Source organism: Chaetodon trifascialis, chromosome 2, assembly GCF_039877785.1.
Source record: "Chaetodon trifascialis isolate fChaTrf1 chromosome 2, fChaTrf1.hap1, whole genome shotgun sequence".
NCBI lineage: Eukaryota > Metazoa > Chordata > Actinopteri > Chaetodontiformes > Chaetodontidae > Chaetodon > Chaetodon trifascialis.
In genome coordinates this window covers 4,707,401-4,732,013 of record NC_092057.1, presented here as the reverse complement: position 1 = coordinate 4,732,013, position 24,613 = coordinate 4,707,401, and the positions used below count along the sequence as shown (strand labels likewise).

At 46.3% G+C, this 24,613-nt stretch overlaps 2 protein-coding genes across 4 annotated transcripts in view; one reads left to right on the top strand and one right to left on the bottom strand.

Moving 5' to 3' along the window:
* The window catches only part of anxa5b (annexin A5b), a 397,957-nt gene that overhangs the window by 171,124 nt on the left and 202,220 nt on the right, over window positions 1-24,613 (top strand). The window lies entirely within an intron of this gene.
* The window catches only part of fbxw7 (F-box and WD repeat domain containing 7), a 117,012-nt gene continuing 93,577 nt past the window's right edge, over window positions 1,179-24,613 (bottom strand). For all 3 annotated transcript variants that reach the window (XM_070974630.1, XM_070974640.1, XM_070974646.1), the window contains 10 exons: window positions 21,810-21,892; window positions 20,371-20,512; window positions 16,842-16,976; window positions 14,297-14,420; window positions 13,991-14,127; window positions 13,231-13,344; window positions 7,739-7,920; window positions 6,144-6,369; window positions 4,763-4,973; window positions 1,179-2,682 (listed from right to left, as the gene is read on the bottom strand). In XM_070974630.1, coding sequence (XP_070830731.1) covers window positions 2,414-2,682; window positions 4,763-4,973; window positions 6,144-6,369; window positions 7,739-7,920; window positions 13,231-13,344; window positions 13,991-14,127; window positions 14,297-14,420; window positions 16,842-16,976; window positions 20,371-20,512; window positions 21,810-21,892 — 1,623 coding nt within the window. In that variant the 3' untranslated portion in view covers window positions 1,179-2,413. The remainder of the gene's footprint in view (window positions 2,683-4,762; window positions 4,974-6,143; window positions 6,370-7,738; window positions 7,921-13,230; window positions 13,345-13,990; window positions 14,128-14,296; window positions 14,421-16,841; window positions 16,977-20,370; window positions 20,513-21,809; window positions 21,893-24,613) is intronic.

The window sequence follows — 24,613 nt, the reverse complement described above, 5'->3', positions numbered from 1 at the left end:
CAGAGATGTGAAGACCACTGGGACTTTGTGTGATTACGATTTGAATAGACAAACATGCAGAGAAGATGAAAAACTTTATCTATAAAGTAAAACAAAAACATTGAAGGGACATCCAACGTGGAGACTAATCTGATGAAGAAAACCTGGTTTTCAGTCAGTCTGCTGAGTCAAATTTGGCCTAAACCCCCGGCGATGAATGTTAAAAGTATTCCCTCGTGGATGTAATTAACCAAATAATTTGCTTTATTGAACATATAAGATGCCTTCACACAGGTAACAAAAACAGACAACTGATATGCTTGAAATGAAAAAAGAAAAACCCACATTTTATTGCACTTAAGTTATAAGAAAATAAAATTCTAAGTGAATCAAACAAATACACAATCCCTTTAAGGTTTTTTCTGTCTGTTTTCTTTTTTGCCAGGCAGTTTACATGAACTGAAAAAATAAAACACCTGCAACAAATCTGATTTCTCAAACCAGATCATAAATTAAAACAGAGGGAGAAAACAACGAGAGGAGATAGAGCAAGATTGTTTTCTTTTTTTCTTTTTTAATATACAGTGTTATACCACTTTCACAGTTCAGCTTGAGTTGTGACTCTTGGAGATTGAGACGATTTTCGTTTGGCTACAATGTTTCTGTTCACCTTTGTGTTTGTATTTTTCCCACCGACGATCCGCGAGTCTGCGGCCGCCGCCGAGCGGCCGCCACGCTGATTTTAACTGCGACACACGTAACACTAAGACTCCTGGCAGCTCCACCTGTCAGTTGATGCTTGTGATGGTCTCCTCTGTTGCTTCAGACATCTTTGAATGGAACAACAATCACACACGGATACAGACGGTTCTTTCATTCACGTGTTAAAACCGATACATCTGCTAGTTTTTTTTTTTTGTCTTTGCCAGTCCACACAGCATTTGTACATTTCCCCAAAGAACAGGCTGAAAGAGCTTTGTCCCAAGGAATGTGTTTACAAGTTGCCCATTAACACGCTAACACACGCACTCATGCACGCACACACACGCACGCCAACAGTGTACATCCCCTCGTTTCCTCTCTGCAGGCGATCCCGTCAGTATCTGTCGGACGCGCTCCCTCCGCTCAGCCTCGTAGAGGCACGTTTGGCTCAAGTTTCAGTGGCAAAAACAAACAAAATAAACAAAAAATGTCGGATGTTATTTTTTTTTTGTCATCTTTTGCTTCTTTAAGTCCAAACATATAGAGTTCAATTTGGAATTTTGCCTGGGACTAAAACGTCGCAGCAAGTTTAAGTTCCCTCTCTCTCTTTTTCCATTCATCTAGCAGCATAAATACAGTTTGGCCACTGGGGGAAAACAGTAGAGGGGAAGGGGCCGGGGGGGCTCAGGGCATTAATCCACAGCGCTTAGAGCTAAGAACCTTTACTTCCTCTCGTCACAGCGCCGGCATTGAGGAAACCACCCCAGCTAGACTCTGAAAAATTCTGGACAGCACTGACGTTTACGTGGAGATGGAGCTCCAAACCCAGGTATGTAGAAAACAGAAAGGAAGAACAAACAACTCAAATAAACAACAAAAACAACCCTCGTGACATAACGACAGCAAACCTAAACAGAGCAGCTTTCTAATACTGGGATTTGTTGCTGTTGGCAACTGCGAGGAAAGAAAAAAAAAAAAAGAAACCCCTTTCATATGATAAACCAAAAACGTACTGAAATTCACAGTTGTGTTTGTGTGCGATATTGTAAAGAAATCCAACTGAAAGCGAAGAACAATCAGAACGGAGATGGAGTGACAAGAAACCGGCCTGATTGCAGGCGTCTCTACGACGAGCAGCTCTTTAGGTGTGACTGTGTGGAAATTTAGCTTTAAACGTCTTCCTCAATCTTTTCCGGTTGGCTGTTTGAGTATATGTGTGTGTGGGCGCGCACTGATGGGGGTGGTGGGGGAGGGGGGGTCTTTAAAAAATAATATATCTCTGTACATCTCAAAATCTGTCAGGCTTGAGCAAAACCAAGTCCCTGCGCGAAGCTGACCCCGAACCGAAAAGGTGGAGGGTCACTTCGAAAGTTCAGTCGTCTTTCCTCTCTTCCTCTTTCTCCCAGCCAATCGAGGGACAGACCGGTCGTGCCCCCACCCCCTCCGACTCCACAGCCTACTGTTGGCAGGGGGTCGAAAGCAGGGCTGAACACATGTGAGGGTCTGTGGCTCTGTCGGGAACGTTTGCCCAAAGGGGGACAGGGAAGATGATGGTAGAGGACAGGACAGCCCACTGGTGGTGGTGGTGGTGATGGTGGTTGTGGTTGTAGATTTTGCGAGTTTGGGTGAAGAGTTCTGGGCTTTGGCCCGGTTTCTAGGCGCCTCATGTCCCATTCCCTCTATTCCTTCCTCTGTGGTTCGCTCTCTTCATCCTCCCTCACCGTGTCCCCTCTCACTTCATGTCCACGTCAAAGTCCAGCACCAGCAGCTTGGTCTCCTCTGTGCCGTTGCGGCTGCCCACCGCGCACACCAGCTTGGTGTTGGAGGCCCGGATGCGCCACACCACGCCGCCGCTGCCGCCGCTCTCCAGGGTCACCAGGTTTCGGATGAACTCGCCCGTCTTCAGGTCCCACAATTTGACCGTGCCGTCGTCCGAGCTGGTGATGACGAAGTTCTTGTTGAACTGGAGGCACGTGACGGCGCTCTGGTGCTTGTGGGGACCTGAAGACACAAAGAAGCAGCTGGTTAGAGGGATGAGGTGAACAAGTACCTCCTCCAGGAGCACAAGTTAATGAGGGCTCAGGAATTAAATATCAGGGGCAGCTCTTAACGTCACTGATCAAACACAAGCATCAAGGCTGCTTCAACTTCTCTAAAGGAGGAGATTTTTTCTCCTGTCATAGTAATTGAAGGAGAGATTTATGCCGACAGCGTTACGAACGTTTGGACTTTAAAGTTATGCGGTTGGTGTAGAAGCCACTTTGGCATGAACTGTCCTCTCTTTACATGTACATCTGCATCTTGAAAAGCAGCTTCAATAATTTACTGAACCGACCTTTAAATCCTTATGGTGTGATAGAAATATAAACAGCGAGACGCAAGAGGAGACTTTCAGTTTACTGGTAATTCCTGCAGGGTTTTCCGCAGTGGCCGGAAATAAACCCACCCCTGCTAAGATCATAAAATGAGTTTTATGATAGAGAACATTAACATTCGAGGGGAAAGCACAGTTTCACACAGCAAATGTCATTTCTAAACAGTCTGTGTCAAGAGCTTAACCATCTCGACTAAACACATGCGTGGAGGAAGCCCCGCCCTGCGCCTCCTGCTGTAATAATAATAATAATGAATGAGTGATGTAGTGGATGGCTGAATGTAAGATGAACAAGAGCCGGAGCACAAGACGTGGAAACAAACCCTCCGTAAGCCTGTGAGACGAAGAGACAACGCCTGTCTGCTGATCCCGAAGCTGTTGTGAGTGCAGCGAGGTGTTTAGGAGGAGCTGCAGGCAGCGACATGCCAGGACTCCGGCCTGTCACTGTCACGGAGGCTAAGCAGCTCCAGCTACACCTCCGCCCGCTGTGTTTGTGTGCTGGCAGCTGGCAGGAGGCCACCGTTGAAGTGAAGATGGTGGCTCTTGCTGCCTCCGCTGAGGTGACTTTATTTGTGACTGTACGTGTGCAGAGACTTCAGATTTCCCTCGGGCTTGAAAATGATATCTTAATTAAATCAATTAGGGCGACACAAAACAGAAACAAGCGCAGAAATCAAGTGCTGGCAAATGAAGTGCTTTCCATTGAGGTTGCTATAGCAGCGGTTTCATTCAGACGCATTTGATTTCTCTCCGCTCTCACGATCCATTCGCAGGGAAAATCTGTTGAAACCTCACCGTCAACAAGCGTTCACATCTTTTCCATTTCTGTCTGCAGTTAGATCAAAAGCGGCGTTATTTACCCGAGTTTACAATGCAGCTCTGTACCAACCCCCAGCACGCCTGCCTCCCTCCCTCCCTCCCTCCTCCCTCCATTACCACAACAAAGCAGCCTGCTCCATCATTACCTTTACTCTCTCCGGCGGACAGTGGCGACCTTGTTGCTGGCCCATTGTCTTACGGAGACACACTAATGAATGGCAGAAACTGCCCGCTGACCTAATTGTATGACCTACAAAGTTCCCTCATCCCTTTACTGTAGTCGCCCCCTCTTCACAAACATCCTCCCCCCGGTCGCACTTAGCCCTCCCCGCTCTCCTCAGACTCTCACTGGGGCATCCTTTTGTTCGGCGGGGGTGTGTGTTGGTGTTGGTAGGAGCAGCGTGCACGGCTGTAGTTTGCTAATGAGGGTATTTAGGGGTGGGGCCCTGGTGGTTGCTGATGCTATTCAGCAAAGGATTTTCAGCTTCCTGTGAGGCTGCAGCGCTGCTAATAGAGTTTGAACTATTCAGATGGACACAAAGGAAATGAGACCGTGATCAGGTCCCGCAGGGCCACGAGGTGTTGGCAGACCGGACATGTAGTCTGGGTTTTAATTGGTCTCCCAGTTTCAAGCTAAGTCCCACCTCCTGTGCTTTGTGTTGTTGTTGTTGTAAGGTGTTGGCGCCTGAACAGCAGCGGCTCGCATCTCAAGTGAATGCAGCATAAGATCACGCTCGTTCTATCGTCCTTTCCAAACAAACAGGAAGCACACATCAGAGTACTGAGCCGCAGGTAACGTCAAATAAACTCCTCCTCTAGTCACCATTATTTATTCAACCTTTCTGTGAAAATATCGTAGCTGCTGCGCCGCCACGATGGTGGACTCACCTTGCAGTGTTTGCAGGCACTGGCCCGTCTTGATGTCCCAGATCTTGACAGTGGAGTCTGCGTTGCCTGAGACCAGGATGTTGTCTTTGAGCTCCATGCCGCTGGTGAGGGACTGATGCCCCGTTAGCGTGTGGATGCAGTTGCCCGTCTCCACGTCCCAGACCCTTATAGACGTGTCCAGCGAGCCGCTCACCACGTGGATCCCATCAAACTGGAAGACGGAAAGGATCAGAAGGCGCCATCAGTAACTGTCACCTCAAATCGCAGCTGGTACCGACGCAGCATACTTTGTTCCCATTAACAAACTCCAGATTAAACTCATTGAAATGAATGAATTTTATTGATCTGCGAAACTTCTCGTGCCCTCGTCCAATAGCGGAGCATGAACGCTTTAAAAGCCTAACGATGCAGCGTGGCACAAAAAGCAATCTGTCAGAGCAGCAAACGGCCTCCTCTCACCTCTCCGGTGATGACACCAGCTGAGGTGCACTGTAATCACTCAGAGTGGGTGAGAGGACGTCTTAGAGGACACAGAGGGACGACTTTTTTTTGTTATTATTATTATTATTTTTTTTTTTTTTTACAGAATGAACACACAAACAAACACACACACATACCAGGATACATTAAAACATTATAGAAGAAAAGCATCCGTGCAATCAGATGAAACTTACAGGTGTGGGGCCCTACCTGGATACAAGAAAAGGTATTTCAAATAACAAAAACTGAGTACTTGTACATACAGTATGTACATATCTGTTCTAGAATCACTAAATTGAAAAGAGTTATGTTACTGCCGAACGAACGAACGAGCAAAACTGACATTAGCTTGGAATGTGTTTAGACTGAAGAGTTAAAGTTCAGAGAATGAGCGACTTTTGATCTAAGCTGCTGTTAAATAATGACAGAAATTGAAGATTTTAAAGCAGATTTAACAAAAAATAACTCAAGTTACCCCAATAATATCAGTTAGGTTAGCATAATCTGACATTTCCTTCATTCTAAACTGCATGAAAACTACAACACGCTTCTTTCTGCTTGCAGATTAAAGCACATCAGCGTCATCTGTGGAAGTTATGTAACTGACGTGACAGCGACTTCCTGTTTGCACAGTTTTTAACGGACGGAGCAACAGATGTTCTGTCATGACTAGTTTTCACATGACAAGTCCTGACAAGAGAAGATATTCTTTAAACAGTTACTAGTTTAAAACCATCTGCTAGTTTTTTAAGAAACGACTAAAACCCAATGCTGCTGTGGTCTTTAACACACACACACACACACACACACACACACACACACACACACACACACACACACACACACACACACACACACTTACATGCACACACACAGTGAAGGTGTGTCTGAGGCGGCTCACCTGTAACGAGTACACTCTGTTGGTGTGGCCCTGCAGCGTGTGGAGGCAGGTCTCCGTCTCGGGGTCCCACACTTTGACCATGAAGTCGTAGGCACCGCTGACCACCCGCCGCCCGTCGTACTGGACGCAGCGCACCGCCGCCACGTGGCCCATGAGGACGTGTAAACACTGACCTGTCTCAATGTCCCAGACGCGCAGCGTGGCGTCGCGAGAGCCACTGACCACCCTGACAGGAAACCACAAAGAGCGAGTGAGACTGAATTCAGCAGAAGTCTTTGTGCTGAGCTTCACGTCCTCCCAGCGGGAGCGTCTTCCATTCTTTAAGATTAAACTCAGCAGTCTTCACAACACTATCATTCATTTCCTGGCAGCCGCATTGACAGAATAATGAGGCAGGTATGAACATTTCCTTTCACTGCTCTGACAACCAGAAACCCACAGTATCACATTCGTGTTCGTACTTGAATGTACGAAAACACCCATTCAACTTAAACAGCCGCCCTGCAGCAGTGTCTTCACCCAGAATGGAAAAGGAAAGATATGTAACAGAGGAGGAAACTCCCTTTAGGGAAGATTGTTACTCCGGTTTTACAGTTTTCAGATTATTACCATAAGAACAGTTTGGCCCACGGATATTATTAAAAAACTGAGACACAGAAGGAAAATATTCTCATTTCAGGAAAATCCGGCGACTGATTGACACTTCTCTCCTTAATTTCCACCAGATTCCTGACACGTCCATAAAGACACACATCCCTCCACATTATGACATGATGCTCAGATTAAAAAGAAGACCTGCTGTAAATACACACAGCGCACGCTCTTTATTTAAAAAGATGCCTGACGGTGCAGCATAGATGGAAATCACCGACGTGTTATTCACCGTGTGCCTGCAGCTCACAGCATTTCCACAGTGAGTGAGTAATCAAATGCTACATAAAAACCTTGGTGGGCCCTAAGGCAAAAAGAGCACTTTGAGTCTCTGGAGTGTAATACTGAGCGAACGAGTGAGCAGCAGTTCACTTCAGACGGTTCACAGGGTCTATTTAATCACTATGAGACCACATGCTCCCTTTCATAGAGGTACTGTCCTCGTACAGAGCTGCACAGATGCTCTTTTTTGTCTCTATTCTGATATTAACAGAGCATGTGAGGCATTGGAGGAAGAGCTGGACATTTTGAGACAAATGCTTTTTCCATCATTGTATGTGGGCAGATCCAGGCTAGCTGTTTCCCCCTGCTTCCACTCTTTATGCAAAGCTAAGCTAAGCTAACCATCTGCAGGCGATAGCTTCATATGTACCTTAAAGATATGAGCGTTAACTATCTTCTCATCTAATTCTCTGCATGAAAGCGAATCCACAGATTTCACACAAACTATTCCTTTAAGGGAAGAGAGACAAATATTTACATTTGCTGCAAGTTTATCTGTAAAGCGCTCTCTGATTAGCGTGTTTGGAGGATTTATTTAGGGCTGCAATTGATAGATTCTTGAAAAATATCTTAAAATTGCTTGTTTTGTATGACCAAAAGTACAAAAGTGCTGTTTTTTTTGTTTTTTTTTTTAATTCTGCACGGTGAGGACGGGCCCATACCTTTTCTCATGGAGGTGCATGCAGCGCACTGTTGAGGTATGCCCATAGAGGGTGTGGATACATTCTCCCGTCTCTGCGTTCCAGACCTTGAGTGTGCGATCGGTGGAGCCGCTGATAATAATGTTGTCTCTCATCTGGGATGACCACACGCCGCCCGTGTGGCCCACCAACGTACGCAGACACTGAGAAGACCACAGAAGAAGAAGAAGGAGAGTCTTGATCAGTACGTTCCCTCGCTGTTACTGCAGACTGTGGCTGTTAGAGAAGTTACTTTCAAAGACATTCGGGGTGATTTCATTCATATTTATCACATTTGAGGTTAAGAACACCTAAAATCACATTTGTGATTTTTTTCCCATCGTGACCTCCTCCTCCTCTGCCTTCAGGGGGAAATGAAGACAAGTAAAATGAAATGTGTGTGACCTCTGAGGGGAAAGATGAGTTCAGTCATTGCATACCTGCTGCTGCTGCTGCTGCTGCTGCGCTGGGAACCAAATCTCTCCCTCAGCTTTTATAATTGCTTTCACTTATCTGTTGGAAAAGCGGGCGATTCATCCTCTTGGCAGAAAGGGTTGACAACTGTCTCCAATAACGAAATGCACCCATTCATCCTCATTAGGGACGGTAGATTAGCTATTGATTACCGCAGTTATGGAAATTTTTCTGATCAATTGAATTTGCGTCCCCGCAGTTTGCCTCATTTGTCCCTCCATTTAATTATCCTAAATGCATTAAACTGGAATTCTTCGGGGAGAGGAGAGGAGCGAGCCATGGAGGCGGGCAGTGGCGGTTGGTGCTGAGGTTCAGAGTGGAGCGTGTTGCTCGGGTGTACGACATGTGACCCCCTGGCTGCCGCCGATAAGCCGCTCAGCGGTGAACGGCGGCGCAGGGCGAGCGGCTTTACTGCGGCGAGTGAAAGAGGAAGATGATGCTGCAGCCTGTCCTCTGTGCTGTGATAAAGAGAATCACTTCATTAACTGTGGGCCAACGTGGCACGACCTAACAATCAACCTCAACACAGTGTTAAAAGTCGTACATGTTTTATCACAGGGTCCTTTTTCTCAGCTTTACACAGCAAAGACAAGAATGATGCTGCAGCCGGAGGAACATCTGACTAAATTAGACTTTTTTTGTACATTTAAAATACAGCAGAAGCACGGCTGTTCGGTGGGAAAATCATGCTATATTATCCAGATCCTGATTGTCCACATCTGCAATAAATATTTGCTTTCCTTCTGTAACGCAGGCCTGCTGTTTATTGTGAATCGCACTCTCAAGGATGCAAGATTTTTCTGGTGAATCGAAGCCAGTGGTTGAGGTTCCAAGAACAAGAATCACAGCGTGCGATTAGAGCCTACTCAAACAGTGCGTGGGCAGAGAGAATACCTGAAATGAAGGGCTTAGGCTTCTTTATCTGTCAGCGAAACAAACGGAAAATGAGGCCGTCCCTGAGAGTGAAAGATTTGCATTCTTTTAACGAACCTGTGAAGGACCTTTTCTGAACACACATGGGTTTTCACAGAACGTTTAATATCTGCATTAGAGTTTCTGTTCATTTAAAGAAAACAAACAGCGGGACAGCATCCAGCCCAGCAGCCGCAGAGCTCAGCGCTATGAAACACTAGTTTTCTCTCTGCATCGAAAATGTCACCTTCATTCGACTTAGCTAAAGCCGCACGCAAACATTAGCTTCTTCACGTCGAGACGCCGCATTATTACATACTGGATGTTTTGTTTGAGTCCACAGTTTGACAGTAAAGAGAGACAGAAGGACAGGAGAGACATACTTCAGATGTCCCTTGCTGTTGCGTTCTTTGGCTGACAGGATCTGTTGTACATTTAGGTTTAAAACAACCACAGCAACAACGTGTTCATACCTGCTGTGTAGCTAACCCACAGCTAAACCAGAAACCCTCCACATATTAGCCCAAATATCTGTGTTGCTCTCTCTGACGAGCAGTGACGTCCTCCCTGCCACCCTGACAGATAAGGTAATGAACGGTGCTGCTGCATCATCCATTATTTTCCACTGGGAGACTTGAGCCTCACATGAAATTGCTCCTCTTGGCATGTTCTGCCGAAAAACAGATGAATGCTGGTGGAGATGGATCAAAAATGGTGACGGCTGAAGGTGTTCTGAGCGCCGAGCGGGAATGATTATGGCAACATGTCTGTGCTTTTCCACCCCCTGAGCTGCTGATTTGATGACATGGGTCATGATTTACTGCTCAACTTTAAATAGGAACAGGCTGATGTCATTTCACGGCTGCACTGTGGCGTTATTATGGAAACACAAACCCGCAGCCTCTGTTGCGCAGCCAGTCGCAGCCGTGCATTAATGCTAGATGGCATTTCAATAATGTCATTTGACAATTTAAGCAGTAATTTCAGATCTCTAATCATCTTAACAGGATTCCTCTTGAGTTCACAGCTCCACGAGCAATCTTTAATCTCCTGGTTAAAAAGCAGAGGTGAGGCCGATCTGGGTATGCACGCAGCGAGAGCATCTGGCAGAGGACACCCCTCCTGGATACGACAGCGGTCCACAGGTCTGCCATCTTAGATCTGCCTGACAGGCGAGACTGCTGCTGACAGACACCACCAAGGACAAGCGCTGCTCTGTTAAGCATCAGCCACCTTTGCAGCGATGAGATGTGTGCAGCTGTTTGTGTGAGGAAGACTGACATCTTTCACTGACGCTGGAGGACACGCCAAGACAAAGGGTCCACCAGGTATCGTCTTCAGCGGGAAAGCAGGCTTTCTGAAATTCCCGCAGACCACAAATCTGAACCTCTTATTTCAAAGTTCAATCTGTGATGCAACATTTTCAGCACAATCAAATCCCCATTGTCTCAGCTGATCGCTAAGCAACGGCCCAGTTCCTTCAGAGGTGTGGAAGCATTTAGATGTAATGTGCTCATATAATAACTCCCTGATTGCCTCACAGCAAGGGCTCGGTTTTCAATCAGGGTTCAATGTGTTTTATATAACAAGATTAATCAAGCGCGAGACAAAACTGGCAGCGAAGAAGAATCATTAGCAAAATGCCACACAAACACCTTCAAATTTGTCAGTCTTTGGTGAGACTGCGCTGGAGTAACTGAACGTTTGTTGAACATTTTATAATTTCAGCCACGTAAATAACCCCCTCGACAACGGACACTTTACCCAGCGAGTTTGAAACATACATAATGCGCAAACCGAAAAACAGATTCATTAAACTATTGATAAGAACATCTGTTCCGACCTCGTCAGCATCATATCCGATGCACTGTTGAGAGATGGTTGGGGGATACTGTGAGTAGAAACATTTTGGTGGTTCGCCGCACGCTGTCCCATCACAGGGGAACTTTCTGATCGCTCCAAACTGAACACAAGACCTCCGAGTACAAGTGGCCGAAGTGTTACCGCCGCTCTACCTCTGGCACAACTCGTCCATACTGTGACCAATTTCTTTCTCCATCCCATCAATTTGAGTCCTCTACCTGCAGCGCAAGCCGCCGGAGCAGCATTTCAAGTCTCTCCAGCAAAGAAAAGGACAGATGTCTCCGCTGATCTCCGAGAGTATGAGCCAATTTACCCTTATAATCTGTAATCGTCCGCCGAAGTCATCGCTGGTTTGCGGCGGCTGCTTTTTCTGATGGATGAGAAACGACCCGAAATCAAATGAAATGTCTTTTCAGAGCATGTAGTTGAAAGAAAGAAGAGAAAACCACGCCTTCAACCAGCTCTTCATCCCCGCTGATCATTGTGCTGCTACCTCTTATTGATCCAATTCTGGGGAAGACCCGAGCTGTGGCGTTAGCAGCTGAGCTTCCTTTGAAGTTAAAGGATTTATGTAAAAGATAAAAAGGCGCAGCCAAGGTCAAACAAAGCACTTCTAGAAAGGAAGGTTATGGAATAAACATTTCCCTAAAAGCTTGGCTATTTGCAATATGAAGACACGAGGAGTGGGGATTTGCATGTGGACTGCGAGCCACGAGAGGCATTCGCCCAAGGACCATCGCAAACCATCCAACACCTCGAGATCCCTGATAGCCTCTTTACAGTCCTGCATCTCACAGGGGACAAACTGATGGAGAGAAAAACGCAGCAATCAAGTCCTCAAATAGGCTGGCAAAGACTGTAAAGAATGTTGACAGCGGAGAGGAAAAACAAATGCAGCTGCTGGTAATCCCATTGTACTTTAACTTTGCAGTTTTACTGGCATTGACAGCCACTTCGCCCGAAATGGTCGACTAGGCTTAATTGGCCATTCCTCTCGAGTGAGGGATTCTCTCTCCGGTGTTGAGAGCTAAGGAGGCAAAGAGATGAAATCCACAGAGGGGATGTGCTCTGAATGCAGCACCCAAACAGAAACGGATTTAGGCTCATCTCTTCCTCGTGACTAATGTAAACAAACAATCCTGAGTCGGATTAGCGTTGTAGAAACCACAGACGATACGCTGCGTGTCTGTGTGACGCAGCTCTGCATGCGGGGTGGTTTCACGAGGAGGCAGTTGAGCCTGCCGGTGATGTGACTCATCGCAGACTTCCACCGCCGAAATGTGGAGCCACCACAGCTGTAACTCAGCAACCCGTCATGCAGGTATTAGACTTTGGGTGAAGGAGAGCCAAATCGTGCCATGCCTATCGGATGACCTTGGCGAGATCTGTTCAGATCAGCAAATGCTGTGACTGATATGCGTGTAATCACTCGTGGGCTGGACGCCAACTTTACTATCTGTTAGGCCGAGTCTTTGCAGCAGTGAACAGCAAGCTCTCCGGTCCATTGTGTCCGACAGAAAGGGGAACCTACTGCAGTGTGATCATGCAGAATATCAATCTCTCCAAGGGGTTTTTTTTTGTATGCATGTGTTTTTATTTTTGTGAAATGAAACAGCAAGTTCGCAGCCAAACCGCATCTCATTTATTTACCAAGAGAAAGTGAAAGGAATAGTGTGGAGACAAGAAAAATATGCAGTAACGCTTTACAGAGGATTTTTAGTTTAAAAAAAAAGCTCTTTTGAAAATGGAGTCCAACATTGAGGCATGAAAACGCTCCGATTTACAACAGTCTGTGAACCTCTCTCCAACACAACAGTACAACCGCTGCCTTTCTTTTTAATACACAGCGTAAAGCTGCAGCACAAGGCCTGTGTGGCTGCACCAGCTTCAGCAATGAATACTAACAGCGCTTGCGGACATGTGCTGTGTAACAAGTCTGCTAAACGTAAGAGGGGAGAGCAGACTGAGATGGCAATGCCAGGATGTTTTTATGTGGCAGAGCAAATGTTGCTAATGAGCAGCTATCAGGTTGGTGGCAGCTGTGCAGATACAGTCAGGTGTCACACGTGAGGCTGTTAGCTAAATGTACAACATGCTATATACAAAGTCTTGTGAGCATTAAAGGCTAATTTAGATGAGCGTCTCCTCACTTCCCGTTCACCAACTCTGAGAAATGAAAGGACGAAGCAGTTTCAGGCTGAAGAAGAAAAGCAGTAAACTCGTACCTTTCCTGTGATGGCCGACCAGACTTTCAGAGTGTTGTCGTCGGAGCCGCTGACGATGCGGTTGCCACAGAACTGGAGGCAGGTGATCACATGGTCATCGTGACCTTTCAGCACCTTTTAGATGGGACGGATAAAGAGAGCTGCAGTGAGAAGGACACGGAGGACGGGTGGACGTGGAATGACAAGGCAACTGGCAAGAACGGAGGCGGACGCTGACACGTGTCTCCTGCTTTATGCATCAAAGACGAGATAAGAGGGAAATGTCATCGAGTGCTGTAGGTGAACACAGCTCTTTAGACAGAGCTCTGCGTGTGTGTGTGTGTGTGTGTGGACTCTGCAGGCTAATAATGGGTCACAGGACTGCAAGCTCAGCAAACACTATATGCAAAGGAGTATGAAGAGCACACACGGTAACCAAATTTACATCAGCGGCGGCCTAAAACGACCCCAGGCCGTTCCACACAAGGCCCATTAAGGGGGGCCCATCAGCTCAGGCATGCTGGTCGTGTTTTATGGGAAACTTCTGAGCAGGCAAAAGACAAATGGAGTCTTTAGAGTGAAAGCGAGCAAGATCACCCTGTCCACCGGCTCCATTATCATTCAGCACGAACGCTGCGGAGCGCCGACCTGACCCATCACTAACTCCACACCTCACACTCTTATTGAACCGTCTCTTTTTTTTTTGGCTTAAAGTCATTTGATAAAAGATCTGTAAGATCAGCTTCCCAGTCGGGAATTAAAAGTTTGAAGGAAAAGCTACCTTGGGTGATTTGAGGTCGCCTCTCCTCCAGTTGGTGTCTATTCTGTGCTGCCTGATGTAGGCACTCTTCCAGGGGCTGTGAGTGAAGCCAGGCTTGACCATTTTCCTCTTCTTGAGGGGCAGAGGCTCATCGATGCCTGTTTGGAGACAGAGACGGAGGCAGATTGGCCTAACGGGCTCGTGTTTTTGCTCTGACAGTCTTTTAAAAACAGGTACAACCAGGTCTGGAAACACAGAGCTGACACCAGCGGGGGCGTCAGACTGTTTCCGCAGGGTGTCGGCATGTTGCAAAGACGCGACTCTCACCTTCTTCCCTGCATTTCTCCCTCCACAGCAGGTTGTCTTCTGCCAGGATGCGCCAGTAGCGACACGTCTGGGCTGCTTGGAGGAGGTCCTTCGGTTCCAGGAATGACAGCACATACAAAGCCAGCTGTTGAAAGACAAGGACGAGGAATGTGAGAGGTGTAAATGGAAACGCAGACACAGAAAGGAGCCATTGTTCACTGCAGCAAGTAGACACAACAGAACAAACAGCACGTGGAAGTTTGAAGCGAATGAATCACAACAACAAACAGGAAGAGCTGAGAAAACACAAACAAGCTATGTGCACAATATTAACATCGTGAATCTAACTGACAGCGGTAGACAATGGCTTTACCACAGAATTAAATCAACATTTCTATTGAAAAAATATACAAAAGGAGCTTCACACAGCAGCTAAAGGCGCCAATGCTGCTGCTCGTCAAACCAAAGCCTGCATATGAAAGACACAAAACCTGGTCTAATGAGCACAAATCTGGACCCCTGAGCAAGAGGAAGAGCAGTCATATATTCAGATAAAGCCCTTAACACGCAATGTCTGTTGCAACTATGACACAATGCAGCGGATTAACCATTAGGTTAAGTGATTACTCTGTATCATCATAAAAAGGGGAAGGATTATGGGTTCAGTTTGCAGGATGAGATGTAACCCGGAGAGCAAATATTGTTCTTTTATTTATATCACAATAATCCGGGACGATAATGACTCACAGCGAGCAGTGGGACAGATTCAGAGCCGAGTGGTGAACGTCAGGACGGAGTCGAAGGACAAGTGTTCGGTTAGCTTGGAGAGTCTTAGTTCTGCTCTCAGATCTCGTCTTGTGTTGGGCTGCGAGTGATGATTATTATCATAATCGATCAACCTGCCAATTGTTCTCTGGATTAATCAGTCGGTCGCTGAGTAAAACATCAATAACAACAGAAAGCAATCATTTTTTAAAAACTCTGTTCACTGACAACATTTTCTGAAGTCCTGAGTCATGCGTCATCTCCTTCATCCAATCATGTGTTCACAAAGTGGTGAACCTCGCTCGTGAACCACTGAGCCTTTCCAGGATGCCCCTTTCATACCCAATCATGATCCTCTCACCTGTTACCAGTGAACCTGTTTACCTGTGGAATGATCCAAACAGGTGTTTTTGGAGCTTTCCACATCTTTCAGTCTGTGAAAGGTGTTGCTGCATCAGATTCACAATAAGCAATGAAGCTGATGAGGTCAGACATTAAGATATTGGTGGTTGATGGGACGGTGGGAAGATGGTAACGCTGTTGCCTCACAGCTAGAAGGTCCTGGGTTCAATTCCCGCCTGGGGCGCTGTGGGCGCTGACCAATGGTGCAAGAAACTGGGTCCCCGGGCGCCGCTGTTGGCTGGCAGCCCACCGCTCCTGGTCTGCCGCGGAGGAAGGACTTACCATGATGGGTCAAACACGTGACGTGTGTGTGTTGTGTTCACCGATGCATGGCATGTTGTGTGGTAATCAATAAAGTATGACTCTTAATCTTAAATATATTGACTTTATGAAAAGTTCTTGAACACTCGACTCCTCCATGTCTCCCGGTTAAATGTCCGACTTTCCGCAGTTCAAAACTTCTTTGGTGACATTTTAAAGGGGATCATTATGAAGTCCTTATCTGGTGCTCGTCGGGTTTTTACAGTTTAGTTTTAAGGTTATTTCAAGGCACTTGCCCCAGACAGAACCCACAAACCCCCACATCCCTCCATCACCTGAAAGCCTGTCTAAGCCAGTCATTACCGGGCTGGAGGACATGCTAAAAGTTTTATGAATGGTCCTCCAGTCAGTGATTGCTTTTTAAGCCCGACTCGCCGCCCTCTGCAGATTCTCTTCATAGTTTCAATTTCGACTGTATCTGCAGTGCAGCCACAGGGACTGTCCCGTTAAAATGACTTGACAGCACCACCCAGTATAAAGCCAGCAGCAGCTCCGGCAGAGGAGACACGGGACTATCAAAAGAAGTCACAGGGAACAGGACGTGAGAGAAGGAGGAACAAAGCAAAATGAAAAGAGAGGGCTCGTGTCCTGAGAACACACATGATGCTGTTGTATATTTGGCTTTGGAGCAAGTGGCGCCGACACCTTGAAATCTTGCATCCTATTGCCTCACACTCTACGCTACCAACCCCCCCTTTCATCCTCACACCTGCCAGGCAGAGACAAGGTGTTAAGTATTTGATCAGCTACACCAGATACGGTGGATTGAGGCTGTTTTGTAAGAATCCCGTATGTGATCTTATCATCAGCGAGACACTTCAGATTGTTTGTATTGTCAGTTATGATGCGGAGCAAAAACAAGACTCCCACTATGGAAGCCGTTAAACGACGTGAGGAAAGACGGTGACAGGATAAGGGCTGGAGAGGAAGCCTCGTCTCTGTCGTCATCCTCAGACGAGTCTGCCACGAGGGAGATTCCTATTGGAGTTCAGGTCAGGAGGAGGAGGAACAGGAGGACAAGGAGCAGGAGATGAAGCTGTGAATTGTTTAACAGGAAAAGGGGGATTCGGGGACTCACCTCTTTGGGCAGCAGGGAGATGAAGTCTCGCTGAAACTGCGGCTCGATCACCTGCATCATATGCTTGACTTGTGTGGGCTCACAGCTGTCAATCAACTCATCCAGCGCCAGCAGCTTCTCTGGGCCGGTCCAGCTCTGGAAAACACAGGAGGAGGAGGAGGAGGAGGAGGAGGAGAGGCTTTTAGAGAACGACATGCTCTACATCACGCTAATAAGTGCGTTCAAGCTCGACGGGAACAAAAGCTACACTACATATCATCCAAAAAAAAGGAAGTTAAACAAACGACTGGAGGTGTGCGGCTCAGCTCGAGAGCTTAGGATTTTCTTTTTCTTTAGAAATCAGACGTGCGTGAGCAGCTAGTACGGGGCGGCCAATGAAAACCTCCCAAAAAAAAGAAACTGCAGAGTCAGCTCAGGATGAAATCCAGAAATCCTGACCCTCCAGAGGTTAAGATGCACCCTCTGGTCACACGTTTGCTGACGTGAAGCGACGGCTGGTGTCGATGAAGAAAAGGTGCAGCTAATAAACACATCGAGCTGCACCGGCTGTCAGTTAGACAGAATATTCTCCACCGCTGACCTCCACCACATTTTGGACATTTTGCTGCTGGACACAGAAGTATCTAATCAACATGTTCAGCAGCACAAACAGCAGCATTCCTATAATTTACCTTGCATGTAATCATGTTTAGCGGCTTTGCAAGTTTTTCTCATGTACACACCAAATCCTGTAATGACAAACTTTCTACTCGAGCCGTCTCTGCACTGTGTCCTCCAGACGTTCCCAGAATAGAGAGAAAGATGTTTGGCTATCACAGGTGGCCGTGCACTAGTTGAACACAGTCAGCAGAACTTCATTACACCTCCACATCTGGACTGCCACACCCGGTGCAGCTGTACACAGCTGAACCACGCAGCAGCGGGGCAGTGCGGGGTGATTGTCGTCAAACGCCTTGGCGTGCTTGTGTGCTCATTTTCTTTGATTGAATGTCGTGGAAATATCCCGCCTCGCGCAGCGCATCCAACACGCTAATGTTCCCTACGTGACCTCCGCAGCGGCTCTGAGCTGCTTGAGGCACCTGTCTATTTCTAGGAGCCAACACATTAGTGGAAAATGTGAGCATCAGAAACCAGATTCCATTAACATCTCTGTGGGTTACTTCTTCTGCCTGAATGTTCTGCTCTTTAACGCCGCTGAGAAGCTCTGTGCTGTATGTACAGCCGCAGTTGTTTTCCTCTGCGGAGCGCTGAAATCTGACAATGATTACAGGCTATGAGGCGCGATGGAAAGTCTGGCACACGCAAACCACCTGTAATTTGGCAGCTAAAAGCTTTAGCCAGAGGTGCTGGTCCTGGAGGTAATCAGGGGGTTCAGAGACCTCCTCCCCTCCACTGGGAAGAGCCTGCAGCAGCTACTGTGTGTTACTGCCATAGTTCATTCATACACAATCCGACAGGCTCACAAATCCCAACCTCAGATGGGCTTTTTTTGCCAAAACTGCTCCTAAACACTAAAACCTCTAGTCTGTTAGATATTCATAAATGTACTTGGCAGTATTTGCCCTTAAATGATGAGGGTTTGTGTTATTTTAAATATCTTTTCTCTACTTTGGCACAACTTTGAAAAGATACGACTGTTTTCCCAAAGAAACTTAAAAAAGTCAGTTCCTTAAAAGTTGAAGCTGCATTGGCTCTAAACACTGAGAATATCTCTGAATATTTATCTCAAATCAAACTTCAAGAGTTTCGGGGATAAAGTGGTGATTAATTGCAGTTTATTATGCTTGGTGTAGGATTTCTTCCCTCAGTGTCAGAGCAGCTGTAACACAAACCAGGAGGCAACATCTGGGATCACAGCGCTGACACTCGAGCATCCAGCGTTACTCTTTTGATCAGCTAATCATTGTGACGGGCTGCTGGTAAAACACTTGAGTCCAAACATCCTGGGAAACGTTCAAGAATCTGCTGAAAAACTCCTACTTAATTTCATAAAGACTGAATTCTTCAGCCTTCAAAAAGGCTGCAAGCAAAACACAGATTACTGAGCTACAAAGACACTGAGAAGGCAATTATTTCATCTTCTATGCCACTCACAATAATTCCCTTTGCCTTGTTGTTTGGATAATTTCAGCAGGAAATGAGCATGATTAAAGTTAAATTTCAAAATGTACGGTGTAATTCCAGATGTGCTGCTTTGCTGGCTGTATGAAGGGAAGTTTGGCATTTTGGAAAATACTATTATTTGCTTTTTTTTTGTCACAAAATAGTCCCAAACATAATCCCTCTTAAAACCAGAATGTGTTGTTTGTAAAATAAAGTTTTTGCACAGATTAAACGAGACACATCGTGTTAATTAGTGAGCTTTAGAGGTGCTGCTAGGTGGATTCTGGAGTCTTTCTGCTAAGCTAAGCTAATCGGCTGCAGCTTCACATTTAATGGGGAGACATGAGTGGCATTGATCTTCTCATCTAACTCTGCAAAACGGCGACTAAGCGCATTTCCTAAAATCTCAAACTAATCCTTTCATGTACTGTGTGACTTTGCCACGACCACGCGCGTCCTTGTGTTTGTCATTTAGAGTGCAAAATCCCAAAATAACAGCTGCAGTTCGGAGGTTTTTGTGGAAAACTTCTTTGCAGCTCCAGCGTGCTGCTTTACAGTCGCTCTCTAACAGCAGCTACAGGCTCGGACTGGACTGAAGAATGTACAGAATGTACGTTTGAGGTCTAGCTGCCAGATTAAAGGCAGTACAGACACTGCAGCAGGGCAGGCCCGAGGACTAATATATGTAAAATAAACACGGAGGTGTCACAGGTTCACCCAGCTATTCGAAGATAATGAGTTTAAACTCTCTTAGGTAATGAAATCCATGGCAACCTATTACATAGGAAATCAGAGAGACCCCATCAAGGCTAATATGTTTAAATGACATCCTATTTTCCATGAGGTGTAGAACCATTAGAGCTGAAGCTAACAGGAAAGAAATGGCTCTATTATGCTGCATCTGTGCAGACAATGATAATATAGGGAGATTCACAGAAAAAGTAGAGTAAACTATTATATGGAGAAATGAACTGAGTCTTACTTTCCATCTTTATCAGTCTCTGGGCGCTGCACACGCTGAAGTGGCTGAAAACTAGATCGAATGACTTTTCTTGTTTATTTGTAAGTCATGGAGACAAATGAAGTCTTCATTACCGTCCTTACAAATACACAAGACTGTAGTATTGGGCTAAGATCACCCTGCAGTGACTTCATGGACGACACGTGTTGAAGTACAGACGTCAGGTCTGCAGTGGAAACATGTGATCCTACGCGTCTGCTTTTTTAGTCTGAACAGGTACGGCTAATTCCAATTCCACGCTACAGTGCCTATGGTAATGTGGTGGGCCAGAACAACAAGGCACCAATTATCTTTGAGGCTAAGTGAACATTGATTGGGCACAACATCTGCTTTTTGATGAGCTTTTGCTCGAGGGTTCAGCGCTGCCCACGAGGGAGAAGAAGAAGAGAAGCCGGCCGCGCTCACCTGAAATGTTCGGAGCCATTCCTGGAGACCCGTGGGTGGCTGGATTGAGGTGATGCGCCGTCTCTGCTGCCCCTGACCATTGGCTGTTCTGATGTGGCCAAATGTGGTGGGCGTGGCCGGACACGGGACAATTCCTGTCGGGCTGCAATTAACAAGGAGAGAAACACCCTTAAAAACGAGTCATCATGTGAGATCTTCACAGGAAAAGAGCGACGACTGCACGCATCGGAGAGAGGACGCGAAGCTGCTTTCAAGTGCTGTGGGAACATATGGGATACACACTGTTGATAAGAACAATCATGAGCTCATTTTCAGGGCATTTAGTGGCTCCTGAGTGAGTTTTGCTGCACAACAAATAATCCTGACAAGAGAAAACAGCAAAGATGGAACAGTGGAACAAATAATGTGACGTTAAATATTGAAGGCTGCACTTTAAACTGAAAGCATTTTTGCCCATTGCTGATTTGATTTAGCAGTAAAAACTCCAGCTGAAAGCACTCTGCGAGACAAATCCAGATCAAAACAGTCTTCTTTACATTATGCTAATTCTCTACGTTAACCCTCCTGCTTTTTTCCTTCTGTGCAGCTTCTGACCATGTGAGCAGACGTGCAGTTTTAATAATAAAGGTAAAATAATTCAGGATTCAAAATCGGCTCTGAATGAATGAACTGAAACAAAACATCAGAACAATGAGGGTATTTTATGTCCTCATAGCACATTGACAAACTGGATGAAACCCTGTATCACCTCAAAATCACAAGAAACTGTAAATATTTGCCTGAGAGTACTTCCAAGGTATATATATTTTCGACTCAGAGACTTCAAAGTCTGCACAGTCCCACAGTTTTCTGCTCAGGTCCAGACTCCCGTTGTAAGAACCAGGATGTGAAAAGCAGCTCTGGACTTCAAAGGGCGCCCGTGTGCCCTCGTAATGCAGAGGCGGCGGGAGAAACCGTCCGGTGGGCGCCCTCCACGCTCCAGAATCTGCTCGCCGACAGCAAAATGGAAAGCTGGGGGTCCATTTCATTATTGATTCATTTTTAATGGCAGAGGAAGCTGAGACGGAGCCGGTTACATGGCAACATTTACAGCTAAGTGGCTGTGTTCAGTCTGAATTTTAATGTGGCTACATGTGAACACGTGCATTAAATATTCAGGGTGGGAGAAACATCTGGGACTGCTGACTGGATGCTGATATGAAGCATCATTCTCTTTGAAGACACACACCATCTTTGTTCATTCATATTTTTAAGGATTTCTTTTCATGCTGGGTCATTTAATACATGTAGAAAATGAAAATATGGCTTCCTAACGTGTCATTTCTGCTAATATCATTTTGACCCAAAGGAGGTAACAAAAGCAGAACGCTGTAGTAGAAGGAAAACTGCTCTCTTTTGAGCATCTGGGAGGTTTATGAATGAAGTCCAGGCTGCTTTACCTTGGATATTCTGGGCCTTTGCAGGGCTTTTTTCCTGAAGGGAAAGATCGGACCTCGGGGCCATGGTCCAACTTTCTCTTCATCTGAGAGAGAAACAGAAAAGAGCATTAGGAACCATCACTGCATAATACTGGAGGAGGCTGCTCTGAAAAACATAAAACAGAAAGCTAAATATTACATGATATCCATCAGAGACGCACACAGAAATCTACATGTGTGCCATGTAGTTTGTTGGGGGGGACTGAGTCACTTTACTTTTAAGGGAGCAGCCAGCTCTTAAAAAGCAAATTTAAGCGAGGACACGGTTCATGGAAGTTTTTAAAAACAGGGATGGGAAGCAGAAAATTGCTTTTGCAAGTTACAGACTTTGTTAACATTATGTCTGAAATTCAGCATATAAAAAAAAACAGACGCCACAGTCTTGCAACAGCTTTATGCAAATAGGAAATTAAACTTTAATGCACAGGCTAGAGATTCAATTTATTAACACGTCCCATAACAAAGCAGAGACTTCTGTAGGTGCAGCAGCTCGACGCTGCGAGGATACAAAGCAGGAGCTTTTCTAACAGCGCTGAGCTTTATTTGGATTATTTTCCATTCTGGAGACACATGACAAGTGAAAACAGTGATCCCGGGGCAACCGCACATGCCTTCCAGAAGCAATCATCCATTCACACCCAAAACTCTGTGTACAGACTCTTCATGCGCACTGAGTAACCACAAACGTGTTCGGGGAGGCTGCGTTCTGCAGCACTGAAGTATGATTCACGCCGATATCTGAGAGAGAAAACACAGCTAGTCGCTTCTTTATCGCCCTCGATCACCTGCATGTGCACACAGCACCCGATCTCTGCCACCACCTACCCTGCAGTGCAAACAAAGGCGCCTGTGTGAGGGCCTGGACAGGCCACTGTTCTTCATCCCATGCCTGCCTCTTTGGCGAGGCCTCCTCTCACACATGCAAGTGATCACCATCTCATCGCCGACCTTTCAGGATCGACGAGCTGAACGCGGATTAGAATAAGATATACAGCTTGATTGTCTGGCCTTGTTGCTTGATTCATTTATCAACAAAAGAGGCAAAAGATGAACCGTCTCTCTGAGGGCTTTGTTTTAAAGAGGCTCCATACGTGAACACGCACAGTATGAGGGCATGTTTTGACTGAAAAACAGAAATGGTACAGGTGAATGATTTATTCCTGCTCTGCAACATATTTGTCCAGTTGTGGCGCAACAGTTCCTGCTTTGCACTTTCACGGTCTGCCGTCACAGTCCAGTCTGTTGTGCTGCGAGACACAACCTGTGCAGGACAATTTGTTTCAGGACTTCCATGTGTCCTCCAGCTATTGTAGGGCCTGATCGTGGCTTGCAGAGAGCAGAAACCACATTCAGAATTAACTTCCCCTCCTTTTGTGGAAAACAATGCTGTTTTCGAGTCACTTCGGGGAGTTATTGTAGTGTACACTACACAAGGAAACAGCGCTGGACGTTTGACTCCATACTGTCTGGCTTTACAGTGGCATGATTACACGTCTCCCCTCAAGATGTGTGTTTTGTTGTTTTTATCACTATAATTTGGTGAGTGTGTGTTTGTCCTCCCAGTGTTCCCAGCCTGAGGCTCACATCTGGGTGTTGCAACATGTCAAAACAATGACGATGAAGAAAAAAACGATTCAGCAACGCTGAGTGAGCGATGGGTATCAATACTGGACCCCGACCTCAGTTTCCAACAGAATGAATCAATGCACCAAGACGACTGACACAACCAAGGCTGAGGTTTCTACAGGCGTGTGGACATGACTAGCACACCAACGTGCACTGCAGGTTAGGTCCCCCCCTGGACATTAGACTGTGATCTGACCAATGATTTGTGAGCTTTCCCTCACAGGTTAGCTCCTGTGGGCAGCTGCAGAGGATCAAGGGAAGAGCCATGAGTGATTCGTTATGGGGACGTGCAGAGAAAGCACTGGGAAAAGCAACACAAGTGGCAAAAAAACATGCAAATGTAGTCTAAATGTTTTCAACAGCTCGGCAGACATGCAGCTTCTGTCCCACTTGTCTGCATTTGACACACGCCGGTGTGTTTGACTGGGAGGGTTCAGAAGTTATTCCAGCTTGTTTAGATCCAGCTCTTAAACCCAACTGCCTTGTTCTTAAAGCAGTGATCTCACTGCAATGGCAGTTCAGTAGCCAAGGAGAGCCTGGGTGTGTGTGAGCATGCACTGGGTGTGTGTGTGTGTGTGTGTGTGTGTGTGTGTGTGTGTGCGCGTGTTTTATGTGTGTGACAGAGAAAAGGGGGGAGCGCTGGCTGGCTGGCTGGCTTTGAGTGTGTGCGCCTCTGTGTGTGCACATGTAAGAAAAGCCTCAAACTAAATGCGGGCGTGGAAGAAAAACAGCGTGTAACCAGCCTCTCCTTGTGTTTCAGCCTGGGAAAAGGTAACCAGAGAGCGCCGTGTTTGTAAATCACCACTAATCACTCGTCCCCTCCCTCCTCTTGGCTTCCCCCCTTCCCTATCTGTCCAAAAGCACGACAGATGGATAACACGGAGAGTTAATGATATTTTAAAGACGCCGATCGCTCTTACATAATGTGTTGATTCGTTTCCACGCAGGCTACATCCCGCAGCATCAGTCACTGGAAAAACCTTTCCTCGTCTCTCAAACGCCGTTTCGAGCAGCCGCGAAACAGTTTCATCACGTCAATCAGCTCGCAGAAACACCTCTGACTACTGGCCATTTTGGGAGCAAATGACAAGTTGTAGAACAGAGAAGGAGCGGCTTCAGGGAATGGGTTTGAGTGTGTA